At 37.3% G+C, this 13,550-nt stretch overlaps 1 protein-coding gene across 13 annotated transcripts in view; it reads right to left on the bottom strand.

Moving 5' to 3' along the window:
• LOC121942092 (serine/threonine-protein kinase BRSK2-like) overlaps positions 1-13,550 on the bottom strand; it is a 229,041-nt gene that overhangs the window by 121,076 nt on the left and 94,415 nt on the right. For all 13 annotated transcript variants that reach the window (XM_088081516.1, XM_088081531.1, XM_088081569.1 and 10 more), the window contains exon 2: positions 5,396-5,490. In XM_088081516.1, the coding sequence (XP_087937642.1) occupies positions 5,396-5,490 (95 nt within the window). The remainder of the gene's footprint in view (positions 1-5,395; positions 5,491-13,550) is intronic.

Raw genomic sequence — 13,550 nt, 5'->3', positions numbered from 1 at the left:
AACAGTCTTCTGTGTCTGCAGTAGCATCAGTGTTAACAACCAATTAGCTGCCAGCATTGACTGAGGAGCAGGGAGAGGAGGGAGGGGCTTTGAGTGCTCTGTGCTCATTAGGATGAAAGAAAAGCTATCAGCAGAAAGGAAGGACTACAGCAGCAAACCACCTAGTCACATGTCTACAGCCACCACACACACACACACATGTAATTGCCAACTACTTAACATGTGGACATAGAACCAGAAAGGTGTGACTCACAGACTGTCTCATCGGAAAATTAGCTGTTGCCAATTGCAGCAGGTTGAATCTACTTGAAACCTTTATGGTGACCAACTCACAAACACACACAAATACACACACTGAGTGTCCTCAGTGAGTGCATCTGTGTGTCTTTTGCAGTTCAATAAATCAGTTGAGCCTGTCTTGTCAAAAATGTCTCTACATGGGACTAATTCAGAGGAAAACAAGAAATGTTTGGACTCTCTATGAAATGTGTTGAGTGTGTTTAGTGTGTGTGTGTGTGTGTGTGTGTGTGTGTGTAACAGAGAAAATAAAATAAATCATAAAATTGTAATGGAGGCTGTCAAATCAGCTCTTGGGGGCTCAGAGGGTGTTTTTACATGTTGTGAAAGAGCACAATTCAATGGAGGAAATGAGCTTTCTATCACTTAGATCAGACAATTCTGCCAAGTGCTGTTTTGCTGTAAAGTCATACTTATCACAAAATGGCTTTGTAGGGTTTTGTAAGCTTCCTCTTGCAGCTCAAGCGTCCGATGCATCAAGACAAGTTAAATATAAGAGAAACAACTGTGTAAGCTGCAGTTACTCTGCTCCTCTGCAAACTGATGAGCCTTTTTATATGAATGTTTAAAGGTGCATAAATCTATGTTTCTGTATTAACAATGCATGAAACAATCAATCAATGTGAAATAAAAAAGTCCTGACCTTCATCTCATTAATTTCTGTAAAGAAAACTTAATGAAATTGTTTTGTGTAGATTATTATTCAAGACATAAATGTAGAAAAAATCTCATAGGATCAGGGTGTGGTGAAAACCTGGACACAAGCTTTATTCAGTGGGCCCTCACTTTATGCTGAACAGCCTTGTCCTGATGTATTTCCCGCTGAAACCTGGAACGACATTACATTTCTTGTGTTGCCTTCAGATGCTTTACTAAAGTATTTAAACCTTTGAGTTGTGAACAAAATTTGGTTTCATTTCTTTCAGAAACATGTGGGAAAAGCAATGAACAACTAGTTAATAAATGTAACACAAATTGCAAGAAGTTTGTAGATTTAGAGAGTTATAAAAAACATAATAATAATAAAAAATCTAGGGAAAAAAGAAAAAAGACTATGTAAAAACAATGTAATTATAATTACATGTCTAAAACTGTTTTACAGAATTATTTCAAATGTTTATGTAGTATTTTCTTGGTCATTTCCTTCTTTGTTTTTTACTTTTTTTATTTCTGATTTTCAGGGAATTTTCTTGTGCTTTTGACTAATTTCTTGGTATTTTTTGCCTTCTTCCCATGACTTGAAAGAAACCAAGCCAATTTGCTCCAATTTGAAAGGAATAAACAGCCAAAGAAAAAATTAAAAAAGAAAAAACTAAATTTATGTCAAAAAAGAAACCTAGTCAGTTTGTATGGTTGTTAAAAAATTAAATGTGTATGCAGACAGAGAATTAGAGAAAAAAGTTACTCCAGATATCAGTGAACTTACTTCATGTGCAAATTTCAAGGAAAATAATCTGCTTAAATTGATTTGAACTGCTTGTTCAAACTTCCTGCTGTTATTGCATCAGCTATATAACTTAATGGTGCAGTTAATCAGTAGTTCTGTACTGTCATTGTTTTAAACTGAACACAACATGAAATATCTATGAAATATGTGATCTAGTCAGTGGTTTTGAGTTTCATAAAGGGGCTCCAAAAAAAGGTCGGGAGCCACTGTTTTAGCTCATTGTATTACGGTTACAACTCTGCTGTTTTGGTTGAGTCTCTGAGCTCTCACCACAGTGTTTCCAGCAGCAGCTGTTCTGAGAAAACAAGCTGTGATAAACCCACTTAACACTACCAGCTAAGCACCAAACAGCACGCAGTTTGGATCTGTCTCTGAGATTTCTGCCTCCTTCTCACAGCAATAAAAAAGTTATATTTTCAAAAATGAATCAGTAACATGTCCTTCCAAAAAATATCTTTTTATCTATCTTTCTGTGTCTCTCTGTCTTTCTTACTCTGTGTCTGCCTCTGTCTTCCTGCCTGTCTCTGTCTTTTTCTCTGTTTCTCTCTCTCTCTGTCTGTCTCTCTCTCTGTCAATCTCTGTCTTTCTACCTTTCTCTCTCTTCATCTCTTTGTCTGTCTTTCTGTGTCTCTCTGTCCCTCTTACTGTCTGTATCTGTCTCTCTTTCTGTCTGTCTGCCTGTCTCTGTCTTTCTCACTATCTGTTTGTCTCTCTGTGTCTTTCTATCTGTCTGTCTTTCTACCTTTCTCTCTCTCTTCATCTCCTTGTCTGTCTTTCTGTGTTTCTCTGTCTGTCTGTCTCTCTTACTCTCTGCATCTGCCTCTCTCTGTCTTTCTGCCTGTCTCTGTCTTTCTGTCTTCCCGTTGTAATATTTTAACTAATTGGTGAAAGGTATGGCTGTATAATGGAGGAGTTTGACAGGGACATTTCCATTAAATTCAGCTGCCTCCTTTGAGCTGACCTTAGAGGAGAGGGGAGAGGAGGGGTGCACCTGGGCCATTAATTACCATAGCAACTGGCACTTATACACGCACACAGAGGGAAATTCTGGTGTGTGCGTGACTTTTCCAATACAAAGATGCCAGTTGGTGATGCCAGGTCTACTTGTCCACTAGTAATTAATGGTTAACTGACCCTTTATATTACCAGCATTTGCTCTTGTGGCCCCTCAGGTGGAGTGGGCCCTTATGTGGCAAATTAAAGTTGCCAGTTAGTAATTAATGGTCCACTTGGGGGACCTCCAGAGGAGGGGCCACAAGTAAGCCATTGATTGGCCTTTGTGGCCCCTCAAGTGGACAGGACCCGTAATTGGCCCTTGTGGCCTTTTAGGTGTCTTTGTCTTTGTCTGTTTCTCTGTCTGCCTCATGTACTGCTCCTTGTAGTGATAGAAGTACTACTGCCTTCTCTACTTCCAGAACTACAACTACTTCTATGGCTAACACTCATGCTACTAATACTACTAGTACTATTTCTTCTGTACTTTCTGGTCAACTGCTACCTCTGCGTACTTTAAGCTATAGAAACCATTTTATTGTCAAAATATTATGTTCTTCAAGGACATTTACGTCTCTTATTCTATTTTCTACATTTTATGCCTAAAATATAAAGCATTGATTATTTTAATCTTTTCAGTTGACCTCAACCTCTTCCTTTGGCACTTTTGCAGTTCAACTTGTAGCTTCTTCACTTTAAAGCAGTTCAGCTTTCAATTCTGCCAGTTTTTCAGATATTTCTGTCAATTTGTAATACATCTCTGCATTTTCAGCAATAAATTTATGCATTTTCAGCAATAAATTTCTGCATTTTCAAACATGCTCTCAAACTGATTTCAGCTATTTGCATCCACACGCATGTTCCGCAGGAAATGCATTTTCTAGTTGGGTGTGAATGCAAAGCATTCACAGCCTATGTTCTTCTATATTATTATTATTATTATTATTATTATTATTATTATTACGCCCACTTTTTCGGCACTTCATAACTTCAACCTACAGACACCATTCAAACTTCAAATATTCAACTTAATTAGGACATGGGTGGAAATATATCAACTTCTTCATATCATTTATACTTTCCGAAATATTCACCATTTTTCGGGCATTTGTCTGAAGTGTCCTGGAGGTATTGTCATCAACTGAGGGCCACTTGTTTAAGAGTGGCTGTTCCCCTCAAATCTCTGACATTAACAGGCAGATCCAGCACCTCACCCAGCGGTGACTGTTACCACGGTAACCTGTGGGGCCTGCTATACACACCAACATTCTGACACAGACACAGACACACACACACAAGATTCAGCACATTCTACAGACAAATCAAACAACCTGCTGCTCTGTAAGCAGTTTTGAACCTAAACCAACACATTTAAGACACTGTTCTGTGTATTTTGTGGATATTATTCAATATTTTAACCATATTCAAACTAATTAGACTCCTTTAAAGCCCTTCAACTCCTTTCTTGTCATCATCTTTCAACAAATGTCAGCTTTTTTAACAGGCTTTCAGGAGGTCTACATGATGAGTAGTATTCAACATTTTAATGACATTCATGCTAATTAAACTCCTTCATACTTTTTTTCAAGTATTGATACTACTTGACCATCTTCTAACAAATTCAAGCAAGCATTGCGGTGTAGCATCAGCTTTTCAGTAAGCTTAAACATATTCTACAAGATTGAAATCATTCAAAATTTTAATGACATTCATCGTAATTTAACCTGTTCAAGTTTTTTTAGGTATTCATAGTACTTCACATTCAAGTCATTCAAGCAAGCATTTCAGTGTAGCACAAGCTATTCAGCATGAGCACTGCAGCGTAGCGTAAGCTGTGCATTCTCACCTGCAATTTCTTCAGAAATTGCATTTTCTAGTTTTCAATTGAAAATTATGAACCCCAAGGGAAAGTTTTGAAAACATCTGTATTATTTAATGAAATAATGTTTTCAGTCTATTCATCCTGCTTCAGTTATTTTTTTACTGCAGCCACATTCATGGAGTGGACTGAGAAAGCAATTGATTTTATTAAACTAGTAGGCTACCAAAAGTTTAATTTGTATTTGCAATATTAATAATTTTATACTAAAAACAATGATACTTGGCATCTGTGTAAAGATACGACATTGGCACACCTAAGTGTCATAATATATAAATAAATATATAAATTATATATATATATATATAAATATATATATTTATCATGTATAAATGTTTATATATGTTTATATATATGAACTTTGCTCTTTCAATCCAGTTGAACTCCCATTTTTTCTGTATAGTCTTGCCCACATTTACTTTAATCCATCAAGAATTTTCTCTCTTTTTGAATTCTTTGTTCACTAATGATGCATTTGAGAGAAAAAAACAATGTTTTCCTCAAGAATTCAAAGTAACGCAGGCTTAATCACTGATATAAAAATCCTTATTTGGGGGATGAAGTATCCTTTAAGTATTCCCACAAAATGAGTTGATTTATTTCAAGGGCTTTACCCATTTATTTAAAACACCTAAAATAAAGCTGCTACGAATCAGAATTGCCAGCTAATGCCTCCTAGACACAAAAAGCACCTGCAAATTAAAGAGTCTTTTGTGCAAGGACAGGAGGGTATTTACAGCTACACACACACACACACACACACACACGAACTGTCTTACCTTCATAAGAACCGACTCGCTCAGCTTTTCTCTGTTGACAATCTTTATGGCAACTTTCTGACATGTGACACAGTGGATGCCCAGCTTTACCAGACCTGAAACACAGAGGGAAAACAAAATGCATGTCAAGTTGTTTCTTCAAAGTCTGTCTGAGTCACACTGAGAGAGCAAGGGGCAGTCAAAATGTTCTGATGTGCACAAAAAGCCTGGATTTTGACAGAGGTTATCATGGCAGGAGAGAGGAATGAAATGAAAAGCTTATGGGTCTGAGTTGATGACATCACATTCAAGTCTACCTGTCATCCTCTGGGACAACAATCACCGCTTCCCAAAACTGATTCAGCTACTTTAAAGATACTCCATAGCCTCACTGAGTCCAAAGAGCGTAGATAAAACAAATCTGAATGTTTTAAAGGTGAAAAAGACAACATTAATGAAGCTGGAATCCTCTGTAGCCAGTCAAGTGTATTCTTGACCTTGGACACAGTTATTGTGAAGACACAGACTGTTTCCAAGGTCAAGCTTTTTCTGATCTGTCACCCCTGAATGGAGCTCAAATTTCATCATGTGACCAAAGTGCGGACCTTAAAAGCATTTTAAGGAAACTGAGATTGTATGTCGGCATGTTCTCACCTACCATTAATCCTCCTGCAGACTGTGAGATGTTTGCTGTCTTATAAAATTAGTGCAGCTACACTCTGTGACATGGATCTTAATAAACATGGGTATGACATCAAGTTTGATGTATGTAGACTGTACAGTGACATCACCTACTGAATCACAGGCTACAACCTACGTCCATCGACGTCAATACACATGAACAAAATGTCATCGGTGTGCGTCATTCATCTACGCTGCTGCAGTGGTAGAGAAAACTGTAAACAAAAATGAATGGAGCCCTTATTATAGTGGTATTTGTGTGTGTCGGGAAAAAATCTAAATAAAGAGGAGGAGGAGGAGAATGTGGATGTGGTCATGGCTGGGGGAAAACAGGCCAACTTGGCACACAAGTTTTGCAACGAGAGCTCAGAGTAAGTATTAGCATCTATTAGCATTTAGCAGTGTTGGGATGGTTAGTGCGTCATTTCATGCTGCATCTCTTTCAGTTGGTCAGTAGATGTAGACTGTAACAACATTAACACAGTGAGATTCTCATCCCAAATTTCTGACACCATCAAAATTTTATTTTAGGTTGTCTTTGGTTGCACGACCATGGCAATGGCCTCTCACTGTGTGATGTAGGACCACCATTTTAGAGACAACAACAAAATCACCACGTTTCTGCCACGATGGTTATTTTTCTGAGACAGTCCAAAATCACACTGTGTATAAGCTTAAGTATGTGTCTTCACATGTGTCACGAGTAACCACTTGTTATCAGATCTCACATGCAAATAGACACGTGAATCATTTCTGTTTACAAAGACAATATGTGTTTTTGTTGTTTTTTAACCACTGGGAGATTTGCAGTGCTACACTTACACTTAAAGCCTTAACTCTTTAAAATATGTCATCTCTTATTTAACTAAAGGGGTATCACAACATATTGATTCGCAACCCCTCTCTCTCTCTCTCTTAGGCATAATACAAGCCCTTTTAGGAAACTGGGTGCAAACCGTTACCACTCCAGAGTATGCCTGTGTTGCACAGAGTAGGCAAAATCTGTGCACCATTTCACACTTGTCACTGGCAGATAATAAAGTAATAATAATAATAATAATAATAATATTTGTATAGCACCTTTAAAACAGCATTTACAAAGTGCTTTTACAAACAAAAGAAACCAGAGGCAAGAAACCCCAGAGGCGATATAACAGAAGACAAACAAAAGCACCAAACAAAGGCCAGATAAGTATTAAGGTAGAAGTAAACAAGAGATTAGAGGCAGAAAAATACAATAACAAAATGAAGGCAGTAAATGTAAAATATTATTATTAATACAAATTAAAAGCAGGGTTAAGACACAATATAAAGATATTTAAAAGAAAAAATTCAAAGACAAATGAAAAAAAGATCCCCCAGTGCTGCTATTTCAACGGTGAGAGGAGTTTTCATCACCACAGCCACACAGCCCACACAAAACACACACAAGTGAGGGAGATTGAAGAGACAGAGAACTGATAAATGTCATTACAGCTCGACTGTTACATAAAGCCATACTTTGAACGTCACTGTCCAAGTAGGCAAGAAAACTTTGATGGCTTTTGTCCTGTAGGTCTACATGATGTTTTGTTTTGTCAGCTGATAATCACGTGGTTTTGCTGCCACTGAAAGCGAGATTATACCTGCATGAATAGTTTCCCTGACCAAATTCACTGTGAATTTGCTGGGATTACAAGACATCCAGAGATGGTCCGTAAGCTCTGCCTGTGCAACTGCATCAACAAAAGTTTTCTTCAGGTGTCAGATAAGCAAGGCCATCACCTGATTCAATGGTTTTTCAGTGTAGCCCAGGACACATTAGCATTCACAGTGCTGATGTGACTACATGCAGCCTAGACAAACCGTTCTCATTCCAAACTCATCAAATAACTGTCAGTGCTTTCAGCGTACAAGCATGACGCCAAAAGCCACCTTCCGCGTCCAACCCAAGCACAGCTGGATGGCATCACATAAGAATGCACTCTGACAGAACTGGTGGTGTTATACACTGGTGGACAGAAGGATGGCACAGGGCGTGTTCACATGTAATACGCACAAGTGACATCACTTGAGAACATGGCCGAACGGAACTGGTGGTGTGCGCATGAAACGCTGAAAGACAGCGTCAGGTAGTAACACTGCAGGTAACAACGTAATAATAATACCTTACTTTGTGCCTCTTTTGCACAAACCTAACCATCTGTGACTTTGTTGCCTAATACTAACCATCATGACACTCTGTGTTGGTTGCCATGTGTATAAAGATAAGGACCATGCAGTGTAATCCTACTATGAGCATTTGTTCACATCATGGTAACAGCATTACAGAGCATGAACAGCTGACACAGGAGGACACCTAAAACATCAAAAGTAGACACAGAAGTTCACCATTTGACGAGCTGGGATGAGAATGTGTTGGCCCAGACAAAGACCTGGGTCAGCTAAACTTGTATTTAGAATCATCCACTTGTGATCAGATTATTAAAATGAAACGCATTTTAATACCAGGTGTAAACAGGCCGTATGATACCTGCAATTCAGAACTAATTCTAAAACTATGCTTTGTTAATATAAAACATTGACCGTCTTAATTAGCTCTGGTGAGGTTCTTGTTAGATCTACAAAATCTACAAAAATCCTAAATTAAAATACTTAAGCATACCAAGAAAACAAGATATTTGTCTGTAGATCTAATCCTGTTAACCCCTTAACATGTGGATTGGCATCAGTTTTCTCGTGCTGCATTCAGACACCTTATACTGGCATTAAAACCCTCTGAAACTTGAGAGAATTGGTTTGATTTCTTTCGGAAACACAGGGTAAAAAACATTATGAACAACTTTGCAAGAAATGTCCAACAAACTGCAAAAAAATAAGAAAAAAAAAGTAAAAGGTGACAAGGAAATGATCTAAGTATTAGTTTGGAGGAATTAGTAGATATTATCAAAAAAAAAAAAAAAAAACACAAGGAAAAATTGCCCAGAAAACTATATATTATTCTGTTTTAATTATGTTTTTCAAATTATGTAAGAAAAGAAAAAAAATTATTAAATTTTTTTAGCACTTCTTCTTTGTTTTGGTTTGTTGTAAGTTTTTTTTAAGTGTTTTTTGCTTATTTTTTAAGTATGCTTCTTTTAACCTTTTACTACTTTATTCCTTATTTCTTGTTAAGTTGCACATTTCTGAAAGAAATTATGCCAAGTCGCCCAGGTTTGAAAGAGTTAGAGAGATGTGAATGACAGTCTGAGATTAGTGATGCTTGTCTGCACATATGTTGTTGGCACATACAGTATTTATCCAGTTTCACTATGTGGCATTCTCCCAGCTGTGTGCTGTTTACTGAGCATAAACCAGGTGGATAAAAATGCCACTGACTCGCATTCTGCAACTCTTGAGTCTCTTTTTCATTATGTACTTCTGAGAACCCGCCTGATGTGACTCCAGCGACATAGCAGAAATGTCAACATGCTGCACCTTAATCTTATTACAAGAACAATGGCTACATCCATCTCTATCAAAGCTCTGACACCAGGGAGTGTGTTTTACTTTGTACTGAAGGTCTGCAGACCAAAGTGGAAATGCCACTGCACATATGCACCTCTTCATTACCTCGCTCTGCATATATATTTCACAGGAGATGAGTGTCTCGCTATTTGAAAGGTGATTTCCCTGCGGGTCTCGCAGGGAAACAAGATCCATAAGCAACAGGGTGTTTGGGCCAGTATGGCAGCCTGGGGGCTCTTTTATGTCTCCAGTTAGAAATGGCATCCTGGGCGACATTCACTGGGACTCATTGATCTTGTTGTCAGAGCAGCTTGCAGACAGCTTTAACTGCTTACCACAACACAGGGCCAAGAAAGCCCTGTAAGACTGAGCTGTGTGGAGGAATGTGTGAATGCAAGTATGACTGAGGCACACACACATTCACCCCAACAAGTTATGAAAGGCGAAGTGAAGCAGGACCGTCCTCTGAGAAAACAACCAGAGTGAAAGGGTGGCTGAGCAGGAAATTCAAGAAAATAAAGAAGCACAGGCAAATGCTTTGAGTTAAAGTCTATTTTAAGCAGCTGAGCTATCATTCATCTCCTCTGAATGACCATTTAACCCTTTGAAACTTGACAAAATGGTTTGTTTTCTTTTGGAAACATAAGGGAAAAAAGACAATGACAAAATCGACAACAAATGTTCCACAAATTGTTTCACAAACAGTAACATGAGACAAGGAAATTACCTAAAAATGAGTTATAAGAAAACACTGTTTCATCATCATCAAGGGGAAAAATCCATAAAATCATATTCATAATTAACCAAATTTTACATTTGAAATTATGTAACAAAACAACATAATATAAACTACATTAACACATTTTTTTTAAAAAAAGGTAAAATATTCACAAAACCAATTTTTAATGTTCATAATATTATATTTTAATTATGTTACAGAAAAAATGTATAACTATTATAAAATCCATTAATATGATGTTGAGTAATGTCGTGAAAGGGGTTTTATGGAGAATATTGTGACGTCACGGTGAAGTTGGCCTTTGTCTGTTTGGATATAAAATGTCATCAATTCATTATTTTGTCCTACTAGACATTTGTGTAATGTATGAATTCTTGCGTTTGGGGCAAAACATGTTTTGTGGGGTCACAAGGATGGGTGACCCCAAAATTTGAATCAGTTTACTGTTGAGTCCAAGTGCACGTTTGAAGAAATTCCCTCATGGTGTTGTTGAGATTTCATGTTCATAGGAATGAGATGGACAAATGGACAAATTGACGTACTTAGGGTCATATAGAGGGACAGACAGATGTATGGAGGAATGGATGAACAGATGGGTGGGCATCCCGAAAACATAATGTCCCTGGCCATGACTGTCACTTGTGCAGCGGCATGCAGAAGAATAAATAAATTCAAATAAAATAAATTTAGCAAACCCAACCAGAATAAATATAATTCATCTGTTAAATTAATGAATAAAATATTACATTAAATAAAATACTGTATATACTCTGCTATAGACTTATGGCCTCAGCTCAGTGTATCTACAGTCATGGCTCTGACTCTTTGGTATGAGTCCAGAGGCAGTCCAGCTGTAGTGCTGGAGTGCAGGGATTTATCTCTGTTTTCTAATTGTGATTAAAAAGAGATGTGGTTGCAATAAAATGAAAACAACTAGAGGTTAATGAATCAATGTGTGAATTTGACAATACATCAACACAACTCTGGACTCAGCAAACAAAGAACACTGTGATATAAGTGCTGTTATGTTCCATTCATGTTTGCACACACTGCACCTCTGAGAAACCAAAGGGTATTTAAGGTGTATGTTGCGCTGCATGGGCCCACTGAGGGCTGTAAAAATGACTTATCTCCACTAAAAACACATCTGAGCTCCAATAATCTTCTGTGTAGCTTTTCTTTTCTCGTGATGACTCCTCTGACACCTGAATATGAGATGTTATTTCTGAATGGGCAGCTATTTGTGTTTGATTCCTTGATGCCTTACATTTGTTACAGTGCTTTTCAGTTATTAGAGTCATAATTAAGCTCAAAACAAGGCCCTTATGTCATAATCTGTGACATTTTCACATCAAGAACAGCCACGTTGTTTCTTCCCTGCTTCATTACTAAAGAACGCTGCAAGGATGACTTCATCTCAGCTTTTAGATTTGTTGTTTGAAACACCTCTCAGTGTCCATTCTTGTCTGTGCTTGGTTGGTATTTTACACATTTGATGGGCAAAGAAAAAACACAATACAGAAATGAAACAAAAGAAAATATTGACCCTGGAAGCGCCCCTGCCATCTGTAGGGTGCATGTGTATTCCACTCATGTTTTCAAGAAACTGATGCATTTCTGAGGGAGACGCACTCTCCTATAACCGCTTTAAATCTCTGGACAAACTTTTGCTCATTGCACACACATGCATACTGTTGAAATGGATTAAAAATACTAAAGGCAGATTTTCAGTGTCCTACCTCCTGACAGCATAAGTAGGCACGTTACCATTAACCCTCAAACTGCGCAAAATAAAATTGTGAATATGAAATACGCCTAATAGGGACACGTCAATTTTGAAAAAACTTCTGTTTATCGCAAAGAAACTACAGTTATCTTGCAATTGTGTTTTATCTAAATTTTGAAAATATCGCTTAAGTTTAAGAATTCATTTCTTAAGATTTGGAGCCTTTTACGAAATAATTTACCATCTGAATTTCAAACAAACTCTGTTACAATGTTGATACCCTTCAGAGAGAAAGCAAACTATACCTAGTGTCACATGAGATTCCTGATATCGTTTTGCTAATACCTCCTTGAACATTTTTTGACATGCACTGTTGATGAGAGTCAGAGGACAACGAATTCCACTTTTGAGGATATTGTCACTGTCAATATTTTCATTTATCTGTTTTATTATTATTATTATTATTTTTATTATCATTATTAGTAATTGACTGGCTGATTTTACCTTTTAACTGCTGTGTTAAAACAACTGATTTTTTTTGCCTTTTGTTCTGAAAATAAAAATGTTTTGTTTGATAAAAAAACACATTTATGCATTACTTAGCTTGTAAGATAGCATTCAGTGCTTTAATGCACAAATTTAAAAAGCTGATCACTGCATATGGATGGAAATGCTTAATGGATGAAATGACCTGCTTCAAGGCCTTTGGATGTTTTATTTGTGTCGTTGCTGGATTGTTATTAATTTAAATATTTACTTATGTGTATGTATTGTGTTGCAAGGTGTGTTTTACGCTGACAGGTGTGGATTCATGAGTTGGTTGCTAACACTGGCTGTTTGGGTAATGCTGCATCGTTTATGCAGAATAGTCGATGAAAAGATTTGTCCCAACTGGAGCCGCAACAATTATTTCCATGATCTATTCATCTGTTGATCATGTTTTGTATCAGTTAACAAATGTTTGAAATGAATGTCATCTTCTATAAATGTTAGCAAATCGTGAAAAAACTGCAACAGTCCAGAATCCAAATATACTCTATTCACAGTAATATTAAAAGCTGCCAAACAAACTCCTTTTTATTCATAAATCTGTGTTCCCCAATAAATGACTAACCAGTGGTATAAGAATATTAAACACATTAACTGGCTTCTAGTACTGATCATAACAATCATTATATTCATAAAACAGCCACTGTGTTATTTGTGCTTGAGAAAAAAGGAATTCTGTATTTTCAGTGTTGGAGTGATGTGAACAGGCGGGGGAGGGGGGTGGCTAGCTGGTTAGCATGAGCAGTGAACCCACTCCTGCTCAAGAAAGAAAATAATGGTACCTGCTAACAACGGTAGCAGCAAGAACACCCACACTGTTTGACTGACAGGTGAACTCGCTCTGAGTGCTATGGAGGGATAAAAAAAAAACTTCAAATCGTCAAATCTTTCGGAAAGCAAATTGAACCAATGTTCGCCCAGTGGAACCCACAACTAACTCAACAGATCAGTTTCATTGATTCCTCTCCCCTCAATAACTGTGCTCCTCTCTGCTG

The sequence above is a fragment of the Plectropomus leopardus genome, chromosome 1, assembly GCF_026936395.1.
Source record: "Plectropomus leopardus strain MGB_pleo_1.0 chromosome 1, ASM2693639v1, whole genome shotgun sequence".
Lineage (NCBI taxonomy): Eukaryota > Metazoa > Chordata > Actinopteri > Perciformes > Serranidae > Plectropomus > Plectropomus leopardus.
Note: the sequence above shows the minus strand (reverse complement) of the source record. Positions and strands in the feature narration are given on the sequence as shown.